Consider the following 19291-nt stretch of genomic DNA (forward strand, 5'->3'; position numbering starts at 1 on the left):
GATAAGCCTAAAAGAATGTTAATTGTGTTTTTGTGTGTGTATACAAATGTATGTATGTGTATCAGGGCGCAGCAGTGGATCCTCTAAATGATGCCAACAGGAGGAGGAGCTCTTCTCTTTACAGCGTGAAGTATGAGCCTGGAGATGATGGCAGTGTAGAGTGGAATGGGGTGAGTGTATGACTGTATGATTCAGAAACAAACACATGTATAACAGTGTAGAGTGGAACAAAACCTTTCAGACAGAAACCCCAACAAAGAGTAACTGCTGATGAGAAAAGGCCAGAGCCTGTGTAGACAGGTTGGCTGCAGAGCAGGATCCGTTTAAAGATTGTGGTGACTTCTAATGAATTTCCAGGAAGTAATGCAACAACAGCAGTTAGCTGAGGCAGGTGTGGTAGATTGAGGTTGGAACTAAAACTAGTGCAGGGTAGATCTCCAGGACGAGGGTTGAGAATCACTGTCCTAAACCTCTCATACCAAGACTGAAATATTTGTATGTTCTTGACTAGGCTCAAGACGAGTCCCAAATGTGCATACATTCACAGGAACACTATTACAGTTAACACACGCAAGAGTTGCCGTAATCCTGATGACCTTTCTTATACAGATCTCTCTATGGAACTCTCTTCTACTGCTCAATAGATCATGTCTCCCCGCATCCTGCTGTGCTCTGTCACACACTTATGCGCTCATCAAACACTTTAATAGGAACACCCATACTAATACTGGGTAGGGCCTCCCTTTTTTTTCCTTTCAAAACGGCGTCGGTTCTTCGTGGCATGGATTCCACAAGACGTTGAAAGCATTTACAGTATTTGAGATTCTGGTCCATGTTGACATGCTGCAAATCTTCCGTTCTACCACATCACTGAGGTGTTCTATTGTATTCAGACCAGGCCACCTAAGAACATTGAACTCATTGTCATGTTCATGAAAGCAGTTTAAGACAACCTTTGCTTTTGTGACATGGTGTATTATCATGCTGGAAGTGGCCATTAGAAAATGAGTAAATTGTGGCATGAATGGATGGTCAGCCAACGTCCCCAAATAGGCTGTGGCAATAGGTTGAAATAGGTTGATATGAACATACATCTATTTTTATTATTATAAACCCAATCTGAAAAAAGTTGAGACAGTAAGTAAAATGAAATGACTACAAACAAAAAGCAGTCATTTGAAAATCTACTTTGACCTGTATTTAAACGAATGCAGTACCAAAACAATATATAATAATTTTTTTCTCTTATCGGCTGTATTGTTTTTAGAAATTATATGCTCGTTCCGAAATTGATTCCCACAACACTTTCCAAAACAATTGAGATGGGTCACATTAGGACTATAAACATAAGATTATGAAATGTTGTCAAAAACACCCTGAATGGATTTTTGAATCATGCTTGGATATAAAAGCAGAATCCAGGAAGGTTGGTAAGAAAGATTGGGTTGAGGCTCACTGCTTTGGAAAAAATGTATTAGAAAAAATTCAGTTTAAAATTAATGTTCCTCAGCCAGGGATTGCAAGAAATTTAGGTTCTTCACCCTCTACAATGCATAATAACATCAAACATCCGCAAATATGGAGAAATGTCTGCAACTGACTGTCTGCGACCTTTGATGCCTCAGAAGGCACTGCATTAAAAACGTCAAGTTTCTCTGATGGATAATACCACATGACCACTCGTTGTCACGAAATACTGTTCACTCTACTATGCTCAGTGCCAGCCATATTTCAACGTACAAGTTCTGAGTCGGAAAAATACACTCTGATCACTTAAATCTGTGGAAACTTTTGTGCTCATCTGTGTGGGCCACGAATGGCAAGAAATTAGGAACCTCTTGTACAGCTTATGGTTACCTTAGACAGAGTCATCACACTTAGCAGGTCTCGATAAGACTGAGACGAAATGAAGTTGAGGCTGAGATCTTAAATTTATGGTCTTGAGTACTACATCACTATAAATGGTTTAATAGAACATGAAGATATAGTTCACAGAGCAATTGATAGTCTACACCCAAAAATTTGTTGTAATATCTTCAGAGAATGTGGGTTATGTGATCGAGTATAACACTCTCTCTGTTGCACATGCTAAAAGCCCTTTAAATGCATAATGACTGACAGTTATTTGCTTTACCCATTTGTTCTTCCTTGTTCCTGGTTTCCTCCGTGTTCTCCGGTTTCCTCCCACAGTCCAGAGACATGCGGTCAGGCTGATTGGACATGCTAAATTGCCCCTGGGTGTGAGTGTGTGAGTGACTGTCTGTGTCTGTCTGTCTGCCCTGCGATGGACTGGCGGCCTGTCCAGGGTGTATCCTGCTCCAGCACCCCCCCGCGACCCTGACAGAGAAGCAGCTTAGAAAATGGATGGATGGAAGGATAAAGGTTTAAATGCGCAGTTATAAAGATAAATGTGCTGTTTTCCTTGTTTGTCAGTTATTTTGTTGTTTATTAATGAGGTAATGTGCTCAGATTATTAGCTTTGCACAAATCAACCCAAATTTATTTGTATAGTGCTTTTTACAACTGATGTTGTCACAAAGCAGCTTTACAGAATTCCAGTAAAGACAGAGTTTTAACATGAAATGTAAAAACCTCCAGGTGAGACAGCAGCAAGGAAAAACCCCCTCAGAGCTGAGGAAGAAACCTTGGGAGGACCCATGGCTCACAAGTGGGGACTATCCTCCTCTGGTCAAACTACCTACAGATTACTGACAAAAAAAAAAAAAAAGGACCCTATACATCACATAGGTCTGCTGTTATGCTCGTGTGTACTGATAAAGTCATAGTATGTGTAATATAAGCAATGATGATGATATTATTATCATTATTATTACTATTATTATCCATCCATCCATCCATCCATCATCGTTGACCGCTAGTCCAGACCGGGTCACGGTAGCAGTTGGGAGAGCAGAGAATCCCAGATGACCCTGTCCCCCACAACTTCCTCCAGCTCATTCCTGGGGACCCCAAGCCGCTCCCAGGCCAACTTGGAGACATAATCCCTCCAGCGGGTCCTAGGACGACCCCGGGGTCTTGTCCCGGTAGGCCGTGCCTGGAACAGCCCCACCGGGAGGCGTCCAGGGGGCATCCGGATCAGATTCCCGAACCACCTCAGCTGCCTCCTCTCAATGCGGAGGAGTAGCGGCTCTACTCTGAGCTCCTCCCAGATGACCGAGCTCCTCACTCTATCGCATAGCGTGTAGCCCGCCACCCGACGAAGAAAGATCATTTCCACTGCTTGTATTCGCGACATTACCCACAGCTCATGACCATAGGTGAGGGTTGGGATGTAGATCGACTTTCGCCTTTTGGCTCAACTCCCTCTTCACTAGTACAATCTGGTACAGTGACCGCATTACTGCTGCCGTCTATATCATGATCTGTCTTCCCATTACTCGTGAACAAGACCCCAAGATACTTAAACTGGATAGCCCGGAGTAGTAGCCCCGGCACCCCATACTCCCGGAGGACCTCCCACAAGATATCTCGAGGAACATGGTCATAAACCTTCTCCAAGTCCACAAAACACATGTAGACTGGGTTGGCAAACTCCCATGCCCCCTCAACAATCTGTGAGAGGGTGAAAGCTGATCCATTGTTCCATGGCCGGGACGGAATCCACATTGTTCAATCAGTCGGAGTCTAACCCTAGACCTTACCAAGGAGGCTGAGCAGTGCGATACCCCGATAATTGGCACACACCCTCCGGTCCCCCTTTTTAAAAATAGGGACCACCACCCTAGTCTGCCAGTCCAAGGGTACTGTTCCCGAGGTCCAATATTGCAGAGGCGTGTTAGCCATGACAGCCCCACAATATCCAGAGCCTTAAGCATTTCTGGACGAATCTCATCCACCCCCGGTGCCTTGCCACTGAGGAGCTTACCAACTACCTCAGTGACCTCCACCAGGGAAATGGAACTTGACACCCCAGAAGTCTCTGGCCCTGACTCCCGTGAGGGAGGCACGTCTCCCAGATTAAGAAGTTCATCAAAGTGCTCCTTCCACCGACCGACAATATCCTTATTCGAAGTCAGAGTTTCTCCACCCTTGCCGAATACAGCTTGGGCACAGCCACCCCGACCCCTCCTGAGTCGCCGGACAGTTGATCAGAACCTCTTTGAGGCCGAACGAAAGTCTTTTTCCAAGGGTTCACCAAACTCCTCCCATGCCCTGGATTTTGCTTCTGCCACCGTTGGAGCTGCCACCTTTTTAGCCTGTCAGTACCTATCTGCTGAATCGGGAGTCCTTCGGGCCAACCAGTCCCTAAAAGCCTCTTTCTTCAGCTTGATGACCTCCCTCACCACCGGTGTCCACCAGGAGGTTCATGGGTTACTGCCCCGACAGGCACCCACAAGCTTTTGGCCACAGCTACACCTGGCAGCTTCCACAATGGAGGTTTTGAACAGGGTCCATTCAGACGCCATGTCCCCACCCTCCTCCGGGATATGAGAAAAGCTCTCCCGGAGGTGGGAGTTGAAATCATTCAGAACAGGGGCCTCCGACAGTCGTTCCCAGCACACCCTATTCGCTGACCATCAGTCTTCCCTGCCATCTGACCCAACTCACCACCAGATGGTGATCAGTTGACAGCTCAGCACCTCTCTTCACCCTAGTGTCCAGAACATTTGGTCCCAAGTCAGATGAAATGACAACAAAGTCGATCATTGACCTTTGACCCAAGGAGCTCTGGTACCATGTACACTTATGAACATCCTTGTGTTCGAACTTGGTGTTCGTTATGGACAATACATGTCTGGCACAGAAGTCCAATAACACTTCACCATTCGGGTTTAGATCAGGCAGGCCGTTCTTCCCAATCACGCCTCTCCAGGTGTCCCAGTCATTGCCAACATAAGCATTGAAGTCTCCCAGTAGGACTATGGAGTCTGTAGGCGGGACCCTTTCCAGAACCCCACCCACTCGCACCAAGAAGGCAGAATACTCTGACCTGATGTTTGGTGCATAAGCACAGACAACAGTCAAAGTTTTCCTCTCTGCGATTTTAATTCGCATTGAGGTGACCCTCTCGTCCACCAGGACAAACTCCATCTGCATGGTCACCAGCTGGGGACTTGTGAGTATCTCCACACCCGCCCGGCTCCTCTCACCCTGTGCAACCCCTGAGTAGGAGAGAGACCAACCCCTATCCAGGAGTTTGGTTCCAGAGCCGACACTGTGGGTGGAGGTGAGCCCAACTATATCTAGTTGGTACCTCTCAACCTCCTGCACAAGTTCCGGCTCCTTCCCCCCAAGTGAGGTTACATTCCATGTACCAAGAGCTAGTTTCTGCTGCTGGTGCCCAGGCCCTCCCCGCAATCTCCCACTGCCAATATGGCACTGCAGCGCTCCCCCATGCTGGACCTTGTGGGTGGTGGGCCCACATGGCCTCCCCACATTGCCTTTTCAGGCTGAGCCCGGCCAGGTTACGTGAGCTGCCCGGCCACCAGGCGCTCGCCGTGGAACACTACCCCCAGGCCTGGCTCCAAGGGTAGGTCCCGGTGACCCTTTCCCGGGCAGGGTACACGATTTCTTGTGCCTGATAAGCATGCAGAACTTTGGATCATGTTAGTCTGGGTCTTCACTCCAGACCTGTTCTTCCTGGGAGACCCTACCAGGAGCATATTGCTTCCGACGGCTTACCTCTGAAGATCCCTAGACCACACAAGCCCTTCCGCCACGACAAGGCCCCGATCCAGGAAGGGTACTATTATTATTATTATTATTAGTAGTAGTAGTAGTAGTAGTAGTAGTAGTAGTAGTAGTAGTAGTAGTAGTAGTAGTAGTAGCTAGGAGTCCATGAAAACTTCAGTGTAGGGTGGGCAGCTAGTCCAAGGCAGTTGGCTGCAGCTGGTGTGTGGGCAACAGGTCTAAAGTGGGTAGTAGGAAAGCTTGACAGTCAGTCATCCATCAGTGTCCGGCCGGACAGGTGGGTAGTCATTTACTTAGAAAAAGGCAGGGAGATGGAATTAGTTTTGTTCTGCTTGGGTGTATGTAAAACAGAGAGTGTGAACATTTCCAGAGTGTGGCTAATGACTCCGGCAGATCTGACTATAACAGTTAACTAAAAGGAGAGAACCAGAAGGACACACAGACACGAGAGCACTCTGAACCAGTTTTGGTTCCCTCCGCTCCACCGTCCACAAACCTGAGTGACCGCATGCGAGCGGTGGGACAACAGCACCAGCTCAGTTTACTATAATACCCTGTGTCCATGGACCCCTGGATCTGCCGCTGTTATCTAAGGGGGAACATTAACTACTAAAAGCTAAACTGAACAAATGAGTTTTCAGTGTAGATTTGAAGATTGCGACTGAGCAATCATGAACATTTTTTTAAGTTTGCTTAAATTGCTGCTAGTGCATCCTGGCAGTTGTGTGTTACAATAGTCTAGCCTTGAAGTAATAAAGGCATGTACTAATGTTTCTGCGTCACGCAGGGATAAGGCATTTCTTATCTTGGCAATGTTGTGAAGATGTAGAATAGCTGTCTTAGTGAAGCTGCCTATGTGTTGATCGAATGATAAATCTGAATCAGTTATGATGCCAAGATTTTTTGCTGCTGAACCAGGTGTGACTGGAAAGTCAGCGATATTTAAAATTAAATCTGATAACTTATATCTTGTCACTTTTGGACCCAGAAGGAGAACCTCTGTTTTGTTACTGTTTAGTAGGAGGAAGTTTTGCAACATCCAGCCTTTCACATCATTTACACAGTCCTCTATTTTCTTTAACCTGTACTTAATGCCGTGGTTACTTATAATTGTATAATTAATGGTAACATGTATAATGCAAATAATAATGGTCCTAAAATAGAGCCATATGGAACTCCAAATCTTACTTTCGAATAATTGGAAGATAAATCTTTACCTTTACGAACTGATAATGTTCCGTTAAGGAAGATTTGAACCATGATAGGGCTGTCCCTGTGATTCCAACCATATTATCTAACCTTTCTAGGAGAATATTGTGGTCTATCGTATCGAAAGCTGCACTGGGGTTAAGTAGCACTAGCAGGGATACATAGCCTTGATCAGAGGCACGAAGAAGATCGTTAGTTATCTTAACTAGAACTATCTCAGTGCTGTGATGTGGCCTGACTCCAATTGGAATTTTTCATATATGTGGTTCTTATGTAGTTATGAACTAAGTTGTTGGGTCACAGTTTTTTCTAAGTTCTTAGATATAAATTGTAGGTTAGAAATATGCCTGTAATTAAACAATACGCTAACATCAAGATTTGGTTTCTTGATCACAGGTTTAATAACTGCTAGTTTAAAAGCTTAGGGTACATGGCCATGGCTAAGGGACGAGTTTACTATAGTTAAGAGGACTGATAACTGGTAGTACTTCTTTGAGTAATTTTGAGGGAATTGCATCAAGTATGCAGCTTGTAAAATTTGCAGAGGAGATAAATTTCTCTAGTTCTAGCTTTGGGAGTGGGTAAAAAGTTTCCAGCCTTTCTTCTGAAACTACATTATGTTTTATATCAGCCACATCAGATGGCAGCCATGTTGTATTTAGTACTGTGGGTTGAATTTGTTGTCTAATATTTTTAATATTAAAAAACTCCATAAAAAACTTCAATGGTGAGAGTTGCCGGAATTTGTGGTTCAGTACCTGTCTGATTTTTTTGTAATTCTGGAAATTACACTAAACTCTAGGATTATATTTGTTATTCTCAATCAGTGAGGCCAGATATGTTGAACGAGCTTTAGCGAGAGCAATTCTATACTCTGTAAGGCTGTCCTTCTAGCAGCAGAGGCAGAGTGGAACACTTCCAGCTTGGTTTGTCGCCATTTCCGTTCTAGCTTCCATACTGTTTGTTTTAAGGTACGGGTTTTGTCATTGTACCATGGGGCAAGCTTTAATTTTCTAAAGTAGATCGAAAGGTATTTTCTAAATAGTCTGTTAGTACATCTAGCTCCATTTGGTCTGATGGAGTGAAAGCTGGGGTGGATAGTTCTGGGAGGTTTTCTAGAAATTGTAGGGCAGTAAATGGTTTTATTGAGCACTTTGCAGAATAGTGAGGGGATGTACATATATTATGGCTAAGACGTAGCTCATATGAAATCAGATAATGGTCGGAGATTGCTGAGGTTTGCGGTAGGACATTAAGCCTGTCTATGTTGAGACCTAGTGTCAAATCTAAATCTAAAGTGTGACTACAGTATTGTGTAGGCCCTGTTACATTTTGGGTAATACTAACAGAGTCTAGGATTGAAGTAAATGCCTTTTTAGTGGGTTATCTGCCTTCTCAAAATGGATATTAAAATCTCCTACAATTATTACTTTATCATTGCACACAGCTAGATTTGCAGCGAAATCACTAAGTTCTTTTGAAAATTCTGAGTAGGGCCCTGGTGGTCTGTAAATGTTAAATAGTGAAAACGCGTTCTTTTTTGTGACTGGATTTGTAATGTTGATAGAAAGAACCTCGAAAGAAGTGAAGTTGTCACATTGTTTCTGAGTGATATCTAGGATATTTTAGTAGATTACACATACTCCACCTCCTTTGCCTGATAATCTTGGGCTGTGTAAATAATTATAGCCTACAAGGGTGGCTTCATTTGGTGCTGAATATTCATCAGGTCTAACCCATGTTTCGGTGAGACAGAAAACGTCAAATTTATGATCACTTATAATTTAATTTACGATGGCTGCTTTTGAGTTTAGTGATCTTATACTGGTTATCTTATATAACCCAAACTTTAGATTTGAGGTGTTGCTGCTATCATCTGAATATGATTTAATATTGATTAGGTTGTTGAAATGGGCTGATGGAGTTTTTCTACGTTTAGATTTAATTTGGGGCAAAGACACAGTCTCAATACCGTTGAACCTGGGTGACGCCTCAAGGCAGTTTGCAGATGGTCGGTTTAGCCTGTCTGTCTGCGGCCTGGTCCCGGCTCTGGATTGTCAGCAGCTATTTACACTACTCTGCCGACTAACTAAAAGATTATGTGCTGTGCTGCAAGAAAGTAAGGCAGCACCCTCAGTCATGGGGTGGACACCATCCCTACATTTAAGACCAGGTTTGCCCTCGAAATGTAACCAATTATCTTTAAAGCCCGTTTGATTTTCCGAACCCCACTTGGACATCCAGCAGTTTAACGCTGAAAGTCTGCTGTAGGCTTCAGCGCCGTGCCACATTGAGATGGGACCAGAGCAAATTATGGCATCAGACATCGTCTGGGCCAGTTTAATCACCTCTCTAATATTACCCTTAGTTAACTCAGACTGCTACAGATGAATATCATTGGCCCATTGATACACAAATTGAGCGTTAACATTAAATATTAAGATTCAAATCCAAACATTCATTTTATGTTCCTGCATTATTAATTGGACCCAAGTGTGTGTTTGCTCAAGAAAAGGCAGAGTAATTTTTATTTAGTTTAGTTTTTAGTCTCAAAGTAGTTGAGACACTGGCATTCAGAGGAGATTTGACACATTAGTTTGCAAAGCAAATGCATCTCAATGTGACGCAACAAAGGCTCAATAGCTTTACTAAATGTGCTTTGCTTTTAAATCACATTACTCAGTGAAACAGAGGCAGGGAAGCTGCCTTTGCACATACTAAAGGGGCTGATTTTTTTAAACGAATTGCACGTGACTGGATGAAAAAAGCCAACTGTTCAGCCAAAAGAAACTCCAAATCTCTGCTAAAGATGCCAGCTGGACACTCACCATGTTTAGGGATTTGGCTCCACAATGCTCCTGCTATTCCTTAGAAACTCCTTACACTAAACTCTTTGCATTCCTTTGACTAGTTTCAGTTGTGAAACCATGCACGTTGTTTTGTTTTGTGTAGGGAATGTTTCCAGATCTGAAATCTCTTGAAATTTGTCTGTGTGAACTCTAATGAACTCCTTAATCTTTATATATGTTGGCTACTTTAGCCTCTCTTGGAAGAAAGACTAGGACTTGTTTTCTGAGTTCTAGTTCTGTTGTATGTGATTGGTTTGTTGTAGCTTCTGAAGGAAGTTTGTGGAATACAAATTCAGTGTCAACATTTTGAGACATTGGGACTGTGTATCTTAGCATTAATATCCTCTGACACAGGCAATAAAAAGCTCATATTTGCAGAAGACACTCTCTCTCTCATTGTTCCTTCTCGGTTGATCTTTCTTTCCATTTTGGAGTGTATTTACTGTGCATTGTAGAGTCTTGTTTTATCTGAGGCTGTCTCCCAATCTAGTTTTAGTGTCTGTGGGAACAGTAATGCAGTAATACTGTGGGAACAGTAATAAAGCAGGGTTTGTAGTGCACTGCTCAAAAAGTTTATCCCATAACCATTCCCTGTGATCTCCTGAAAAATACAGCTTGATATTCACAAAGTACCTCATTATCTCGAGTTGTGATTTACTGTGAAGAATATGATGTGCTATATAGTCTTCTTACTCTTATAGAATAGAATGCTGGCCACTGAGGCCATAACTGAGGGGTAAACAGCTGCAGAAAACAAACGGCCTACATTTGTCTGAATAGACAATTAGTTTAATATTGCCCCCTCCAGGGCCAAGAATGAACACTTTCAGTATAATTATGCTTCACTTGTTTGCACAAATGCTGATACAACAAAATGCCTCTCTGTATCTGATGTATTAGATCAAGTTTGGCACTACTTTCATTGGGGTAGATTACCAGGGCCATTGCTGTGTTTCTGTGTTTGTGAAGGTGTGTATGATGAGCTGTATGTGATGTGTGTGCAGGATGGCACTTTGAGAAGGAGTGGTTCTCTGGGAAAACTGCGCGAAGTGCTGCGTAGGAGCAGTGAGATATTGGTGAAGAAGCTGCAGGGAACCATACCCCCAGAATCACACAACCCCTAGTAAGAGATACACACACAACAATACTCTATAAGCCTTTATTATAGACATGTAAATAGATATTGTGATGTTATAATGCAGATATCGCAACAGTATCTTTGAGTTTTTTGTGACTCTTTGCTTTTGTTGAATACTGCTTTTTCTTTTTGGTGACAAAAAAGTCCACAAGAAATTTTTTCTTTAGTCTGAGATTTGATGCATCTTTTTGGCACTTTACTGATTTATGACGTGTCTTCTAGCATGAAGAGAGCTGCTTCACTGTCTTACTTGAACAACAGTGGAGATGATGACGCTTTTCAGGTGAGATGATTTAATGGGCAGGAAATAAAACCAGCACTGAGGAAATAACCTTGAAGTTTTGTTTGTTTCTGCTTTTAGTTAAAATTCCTCTTTGTTTCTTAGAGTGTAGGATCAGGCAGGAGGCTGAGGGAGAGTCGACACCTGAGCTCCAGCACAGTGGAGCTGTACAGCGGCACCAGCCAGTAGAAAACATATACACTGACACGAAGTTTCTGTCCTTTATTTTTAGTTGTCCCTCCTCCCTTTCACCCTTGCACATTTTTCCTTCTTAACCATTTTGAGTATGATTATGTTTGGATAATGAAGCAAAACTTTTAGCAGCTTACAGTAGTCCTTGTTTTCTGTTGTTTTCTAAATCTTTTGTGGTGCAATATGAAATCAGATGGTGGTGGAATTTTAAACAGAACCTTCATCATTAACTATTGTTAATAGTGAAAGCTTGTGAAAATAGAAACATTTTGAAATGTAAAGCACAAAGTCTCTTTTATGAAACTGCTATTTTGATTTTTTTCCCAAGCAGGCAGAGTTTGATGGTTATATATTTATGTTCATTCTTGTGCAAATAGACACAGATCTCCAGTCTCAGTGTTTCTCTCCCATGAATGTACGCACCTTTCAGTGAAACTTGGCTCTACAGAAAACATCCCAGAGGTGACCATGCCTAGAACCGTGGTTATCCAGAACTACTTTTAGCCTTAGTTAGGAACTGTGTGTCTTTACTTCTCAGTATTACATCTGGGTTGTAATGCATTCCTTGCCTTTGAATTTAGGTAGCTTTATTGACATGAGATTAAAAAATAACTTTAACTTACATGCCATTGAATGCCCCAAAGGTCAATGTATTTGTGACTTTATATTGGACTCTATCAAGTGAACTGTTGAAGTGTAATTTGGTTGGAGTAAGTATACTTACATTTGTACCGTGTGTCAGGTTTGTAGTGGCTTAATTCTTTGGTACTTCTTGTGCCAGAATGTGTCACAGTGCTTAGAACATATAGGCTTTGAAAGCAAATTGTCACCAGTAGCATATAGCCTATGCTAAGTACCCTGACATTCATAAGTAATTGTAAAAGTAAAGTAAAATTCTTGTGATATGGTAAAATACATTTAGACTTGCCTACACATGAGTTTAAATTCAGAATATGCGGTTATGTTACACTGTGTTTTTAGCCTGTTGTAATGCTGTCAGGGTTGAGGGTTACCTAAATGTGTTGATATTCAAATGTGCTTGAGTGCCTTTGGGAGAATTCCTGTTAGAATGTAATATTTGCTTCACAAATGTTTGCTATCGAGATTTCTGTTGATTTGAATTCAAATAAATTATAATATTTGTGTTTTTACTTTTTGTGCACAAAATATTTAGGCTACAGAAAGCAGTATACTTTATTTTCCTGTTAGAAAATCATAGTATATAATCTACCAATTATCTGATATGTTTTGCGTGGTGGGAGGGGTCAATGCTGAATAAAAGCGAAATTTAACAGCCTTTGAATTTGCCTCCTGTCAAGGCTTGAATGATGTCACATACTATTCATAATGATTACTTAATCAGTCATAAAACTTCAAGATAGAGAGGCCAAAATAAAAATAATACATATTACGATTATTTTATGTCACTGTGTACAGTTAAGCGTGGCTTAGGTTTGATCCTAGTATAACTTCTGTGTAGTAAGACTCGAGATGGAACTTCAATTCCCCCCAAAAAGGTTTGTTTGTGTGTGTGTGTGTGTGTGTGCGTGTATATATATATATATATATATATATATATATATATATATATATATATATATATATATATATATATATATATATATATATATATATATATATAGCGAAAAAATGCCTAAAAATAGAATAAACACAGGACCAAAATGTAATGTTGCACAGATGTAAACGAACCACACAATTGGAACTGGACGCTGCACCACGTGACCGAGCTATCCGCCCACTGCGCAGAAGCAGCAGCGCACAGCAGCAAAAGCTATTGTTTCACCGCGTAGCTCCCGCTCTGTGTACCCGATAAAGTAAGTATGTGTTGTTGGCTTGAATAATAAATTACGAATAGCTAAAATATAGATGAAACAGTACCGTTTCTCACTGTAGTTCATACTAGACTACTGGTTGGTCCTAACTATGTGTTTTGTTTGGCGCTATTGTTTACAATGACATGACTCAAAAAAGGAGGATTGGAATATTAAAATTCGACTGAAGACTTAAGGGAATTGTGAGGACATTCAATCTGTGTCTAGCTGATCTCGTCTTTCTTGGTGAAAAATGCGTTCGCTGTTGAGTTTGGAGAATTTCTTACTGCGTGCCGAGCCGCGGGTTGACCTACTTATCGAGAATAGAGTGCACTGGGTGGAAAACGCTGTTGGTTCGACGGTTAATCGGATTTCAGGGTGAGTAGAGCACGACGTCGTGCAGTCTCTGAATTCAGCCAGTTCAACTCATTTAACGTGATGGAGGTTTAGGCGATGGTGGTCTTGCTGTGATGAAAACGCTTCCTTAGTGGGCAGCAGGCCTACGTCACATTATCAGGGTTTAACTGTCTTGACAGAGCCTACAGTGCACGAGCAGGTATTGGAGCCGTACAGTATGGAAAACATCTAAGGTTTACATGAAAGTGCATGACACGGTGCAGGTCGGAAGAGGAACCTCAGCAAAGTGGGCAGTGTGTTTTGTTATGGATTGTTTGGAACATTAAACTGTTTGACCAGTCATCAACACGCAGGATATGCAGTCACTTTCTGTATATGCCCGTTGAAAGGAAAGATATTCTTTTTTTATCTTTTTTTTTTTTCTTTCTAATCGTACAGTTATTGTTAATGCCATTTTAGCCGAGTCTCACTGCCACTGTTTGGTGATTAAGCCTGACCTTTGTGCATCGCAGATTGTAGCTGTCTGGGGCCTGATGAAGCTTGAGAAAGAGTAATGTCATTGTTTCTTAAACTCCAGGTCTAGATCCCCTGAGGGCTGCTGGCCTTTAAAGGTAGACCATTAAATTAAAGCACCTCTATTATTAACTAAGAGAACTGTATTTGTGACGTGTAGATAGGCTTCTTTTTTTAAATAAATATTTTAGATAAATACAGATTATTTCCTGAATAGATGCCGCTTGTTTGACAAAGGTTTGTTTTCATGCAGTTTAAATGGGTTAAGCCTATAATCAGTTTCTTCATTCTAAAAAGTATTTAATTAATCATAATTTTCTGTTCACTAAACGACAAGCTCCATGTGCCTCCCTGCGTTTCAGGCCACACCGACGTTTGCCACAATGGCTCTCATCTCTTTTGAAGACCTTGCTGAACTGGATGATGAGCAGTTGGATGATGATGTCACTGACAGCTCTGAGCCAATGGATGATGAAGAGCAGGAAAGGTTGTATGCTCATTGGCAGGCAGTGGGAAGGACACATCAGGTGACCGTTCCAAGAGGTACAACTTCTGAGTTCAGGTTTTTGTTGTTTTGTGATGTTCATGATGGTTGTTTTTAAAACGTAAAAATGTTTATTAATTGGGGAATGTTTCTGTAAACTGGTGCTTTGTTTGTAAGCAGGTTTGCTCACTTATGTCCAAAGGCTTCATTTCTGTCAGTAGTCAGTGTCATTTAGCTTCTTTCTTAGCTTGTAGGTGTACTGGAGTATTATGAGAGATTAATAAAATGTTTTCTTTTTAAAATGTTTTTCCCTCAAGTTCCATTTTTTTCCAAAATAAATTTTATGTTTAGATTTTTTAATTCAGACATTAGGATTTACATATTTACTGTAAGAAAGTTTAAAATTTTCTTTTTACAACCGTTTTCAAAAACCGTATACAATATATTAAAATATATAATACATAGAAATATATGGGCATTTTGAATTTGATGCCAACAAAACATTTTTAAAAAGTTGGGATGGGGGCATGTTGTTGCATCGACTCCTCTTTTAACAATGCTCTTTATGCATTTGGGAATGAAGAGATCAATTGCTGTAGTTTTGGAAGTTAAATGCTTTCTCATTCAAAATATGGATATAGAATAGTTTATATAGAATTACTCAACAGTTAGGGATCTCCTTTGTTGAATTGTTGTTGTCATAGTGCGGCAGATGTTTTCAGTGGGTGACTGGTCTGGACTGCAGACAGGCCAGTTTAGCACCCAGACTGTTTTACCGCAGAGCCATTCTGTTGTAATACATGGGGAATTTGGTTTGACATTGTCTTGCTGCGATAATCAAGGCCTTCCCTGAAAAAGACATTGTCTAAATGGCAGCACATGTTGCTCCAAAATCTCTAAAGATCATTCACCATTTTTGGTGCCTTGACAGAGTCACCCATGCCATGTGCACTAATGCACCCCATACCATCACGAATGCTGGGTTTTGAGCTGTGCACTGATAACAAGTCAGATGGTCCTACTCCTCTTTAGCCCGAAGGATGCAGTGTCCATGACTTCCAAAAGGAATTTCAAAGTTTGATTTGTTGGACCACAGGTCACTTTTCCACTTCTCCTCAAGCCATCTTAAATGACATTGGGCCCAGAGAAGTTAAATATGTCTAACGTAATTTGAAAAATAAGCAATCAGATGTTGCAGATGGCTGCAGATAGAACTTACAGCATTTTGCTCTGCATGAGCAGTTGCCATACCCACAACACCTACCAGTCAACCGTAAAAACATTTCAGACAAGTGTCTACAATTTAATGGTGTGTGCGTATTTTATTCTCCTAGAAATGACGGGACCAATTATGGAGATGACAAGGAGGAACCAGGAGATGGGACAAGAACGAGTTCCTTTTGCTGTCATCTCAAGACATGAAAAGGTACTGTTAGAGTTTCACACTACATTTTTGTAAATGTGGAAACTGTAAGGTGCCCTGCATGGTCTTACTTTTTTTTTTGAAGGTTCACACGCTGTTGTTTGAATTCTGTATCTAGCTGTCCATCTCTCTGCTGCTAGCTGTAACAATGGCCAATAGTGTTGTATCCTTCTTTGTTAACTGGGTGTCATTTTGATATGTACAGGCAGTTCTGTCACACGCCCTCTTAGGATGTAGTCTGCTGTTAACTATTAAGTCTACTAGAATGAACATGCTAAACTAAAGAAAACTTCCTTCACAATAGAAAAAAAAAAAAAAACATCTCTCATAATAGAAAGATGGCTCAGTCCACAAAAATGCACCCAGTGTGAGCCCCCCTAATTCTTTTACATGTGATAGTAAAACTACATAAATAAATAATGTGTATGTTCTGCTGTTGTTTGGTAAGTTAGGAGTTAATAAAAATGAGTTGTCTGTGTGTGTCTTCCTTATTTCTCTCTCTCTCTCTCTCTCTCTCTCTCTCTCTCTCTCTCACTCTCACTCTCACTCTCACTCTCTCACACAGCTTGGTGAGATAATGTATGAAGAGAGAGTGTATCCAGCAGGGAAATGGGCTTGTATCACTGTTGGGGAGAACCTGTATGAGCAGAGCATCTCTAAGGGCTTCATGAAACTCATGCGCTTCATCTGCAAAGAGAACTCAGCTGGTACACTTGCATTTCAATTTTTTTTTTTTTTTAACTGTTTTACATTTAAAACAAATAAAATCAATAACACCCTGAGTAGTAAACTTTTACAATGATTCAGCTTGATTCTTTTTGAAACTGATCAGTACATTCTAAAAAAGTTATTTTAAAATGAATTTAAAAAATAATTATTAAATGGCACAGTAGTGGAATACAGATGTCTAAGTACACAAAGCTTTTTAAAATTTTATTTAGATGTTATCTGTTCCCACTTGTTGACTGTCAGTCAGAATTGCTGCCTTAAAACAGATGTCTGTGTAGAATGCTGTGAGTTAGTAAAAATATGTAATTGTGAACCTGACATTGCTGTAATTCTTTATCCCCTTTACTCCCAGGCCGCTACTTGGGCATGACCGTGCCTATTGTGAATGAAATAACGATGCTGGATGACGGCTCCAGCTTTGTCAAAGATGTTCTGACGGCATATTACCTGCCTGCAGAGTTCCAGGCCAACCCACCCCAACCTTCTGACCCAGACATCACTATCGTCCACAGGGACACAATCAGAGTCATCACCCGGTAAGGCAGTTTCCCTCTTAGACTTGGATAATTGCTCTATTCTAGGCATTACCTCACAAAAACCAAGTTCTATGATTGTACATATTTCCAAAAACATTTTGTCTCCAACTTAAAGCAATTTTCTGGTAAATAATTCTGTTGAGAAGAGTAGAATGACTGTCTTTCCTTCTGTCAGGGTTTTCTTTGGCACCACCACAGAGGAGACCATCTCTCGGCAGATCAGCTTGCTGTCTGAGCTGCTGGGCACATCTGAAAATGTTCACCGTGACACCTACATGGTGGCTGTTTTTGAGAATCCTGGGGTGCCGAGTCGTCGAAACGAGATCTGGTTCATTCGCAGGGACCCCTAAGAACATTCTACTCTCTGCCGCCCACCCTCACACAGTCAATTGTATACACATATACTTGTGATCATTATTACACCCCCTAACCTGTGGCACCATAAGAAGGGCCAGGGAATGGCCAAACGTCTCAAAATAACAGGATTGGGCTTATTACTTAAATATAATAATCAATATTGACTCAGGAAGTTCTTTGACTGAAGACTTGATAGGTAGTCTTCACTCAAAGGTAACCCTGAAGAGGATATGCTAAATTTCCTTCGGGATCAATAAAGTATTTATCTATCTATATAAAGCCAGTAGCAAATAACTACACAAATACACCATGAACACTAAGCACGTCACTCACTTAGATGGCTTAATAGTTTGGTAGCCTAGCTAATAAAGCCAGAAGTAATGAAAGGTATGTACTTTGCACTGCTTGGATTATCCTTTTTCCTAATTACATTCTGACTCACCTTACCATCGCGTTGATATTGCAGCATCATTCCTTCAGGCACACTGAGCAGGGTTTTGTCCCATGTAATGAAGAAATGATGTTCAATGTTAGTGGTGGGGAAAATCACATTTCCAAGAAGTTTGAGTTTTACAGAGTACTTGTGGGAGCTTTGTGATTCATTTTCAATTCTGGTGATCATTAGTTCCCCCATGAGATTTTTTTTAACATAGCTTCTTCTGGGTTTTTTTTTTTTTTGTCTGCTTAGAAATGTAGTGTGCAGTCTTTTTCAGTATTTAGGTGAAACTACTTTCAGCATTGCCATTAATTAACACTGCTGCACAGTGTTAGTATCAATCGGTTTGATCTCTGCTATTATAAATGAAGGCCTGCCAGTAATACACTCCATTTTGTGATTTTGAAACTGCATGACAATCATAGTTATATGGAGCAGTGATCATCAAACAAGTACTTTAACAAATTGAAGGACTGTGTTTTATGAATGCGTTGACCAGTTTTTGCTGTTTCCATTGGGTTTGTAAGTGTAATGACAAACTGCAAGTGTCTGTACAACCTGATAGATCATGTGCTGTGATTGTGTGTATTGTGTATAAATGTACTGTTAAGTAATTAGTTATTGTAATAAAAACATTGGTTATTTTTTATATTCTGTAGCTGCCCTGAGGAAGTGTAGAGAAATATTTTGGCCTTCTTTGTTATCTTTCCTCTTTTAGTAAATCAAAGTTTAGATTCAATACTCATTTGGAGTATAAAGACAGTTTATTACCCTGTGTGACCACTAGGTGGATAACGTAATCACTTTGCATTTGAACTGTTATTCATTTTTTAAGCTTGCTATTTTATGGGACCACATAAATTTAGGTACCGTATGATTATATACTGTACGTAGAGTGATCTGAGGAGTACAGCTCCTAGCATTTTAATAACCTTTAACTAATCGATGACTTGGGCTTATAACACATTTGCATGTGTTCCTCTGTGCCGCTTCCGTTGCTGCATTTGTAATTGACACACCGTTATCCGCAAACTCGAAACCGTATTTAATTTCTTTATCTCGGTGTATTATGCAACTAGAGATTATAGAGAAATATATGGTCTATTTAAAAGTGCGTATCAACATAGGCGAGGTTTTTCAAACTAGTCAGTGTTGCAAGACGTGTTGACAGGGTAGAGATGTAAATTTTACGTATTCCTGACCTTCAGTGGCATAACCTGTATTGTTAACATGTTTTTGATTTTTTGTTTGTTTATTTAATTTATTTATGCTGAAGAATAAATTTAAAGTAGAGCTTCCATTGT

The 19291-nt window shown here is 40.9% G+C and overlaps 2 protein-coding genes across 4 annotated transcripts in view; both read left to right on the top strand.

Annotated features, from left to right (window-relative positions):
* klc4 (kinesin light chain 4) overlaps positions 1-12623 on the top strand; it is a 29423-nt gene extending 16800 nt beyond the window's left edge. For both annotated transcript variants that reach the window (XM_017683776.2, XM_017683777.2), the window contains exons 13-16: positions 66-170; positions 10715-10833; positions 11071-11131; positions 11234-12623. In XM_017683776.2, the coding sequence (XP_017539265.1) occupies positions 66-170; positions 10715-10833; positions 11071-11131; positions 11234-11317 (369 nt within the window). In that variant the 3' untranslated portion in view covers positions 11318-12623. The remainder of the gene's footprint in view (positions 1-65; positions 171-10714; positions 10834-11070; positions 11132-11233) is intronic.
* A 422-nt stretch (positions 12624-13045) lies between these two features.
* Positions 13046-19285, top strand: soul4 (heme-binding protein soul4). 2 transcript variants are annotated; one of them, XM_017683772.2, is made up of 6 exons: positions 13046-13155; positions 14385-14565; positions 15841-15932; positions 16495-16636; positions 17011-17194; positions 17370-19285. In XM_017683772.2, exons 2-6 carry the CDS (start codon positions 14406-14408, stop codon positions 17542-17544), a joined length of 753 nt encoding a protein of 250 aa, XP_017539261.1. In that variant the 5' UTR covers positions 13046-13155; positions 14385-14405; the 3' UTR covers positions 17545-19285. The 2 variants fall into 2 exon arrangements, with proteins under 2 accessions (XP_017539261.1, XP_017539263.1); XM_017683774.2 differs by lacking the exon at positions 13046-13155 and adding an exon at positions 14019-14120.
* Positions 19286-19291: the final 6 nt, after the last annotated feature.

Source organism: Pygocentrus nattereri, chromosome 15 (assembly GCF_015220715.1).
Source record: "Pygocentrus nattereri isolate fPygNat1 chromosome 15, fPygNat1.pri, whole genome shotgun sequence".
Classification (NCBI taxonomy): Eukaryota; Metazoa; Chordata; class Actinopteri; order Characiformes; family Serrasalmidae; genus Pygocentrus; species Pygocentrus nattereri.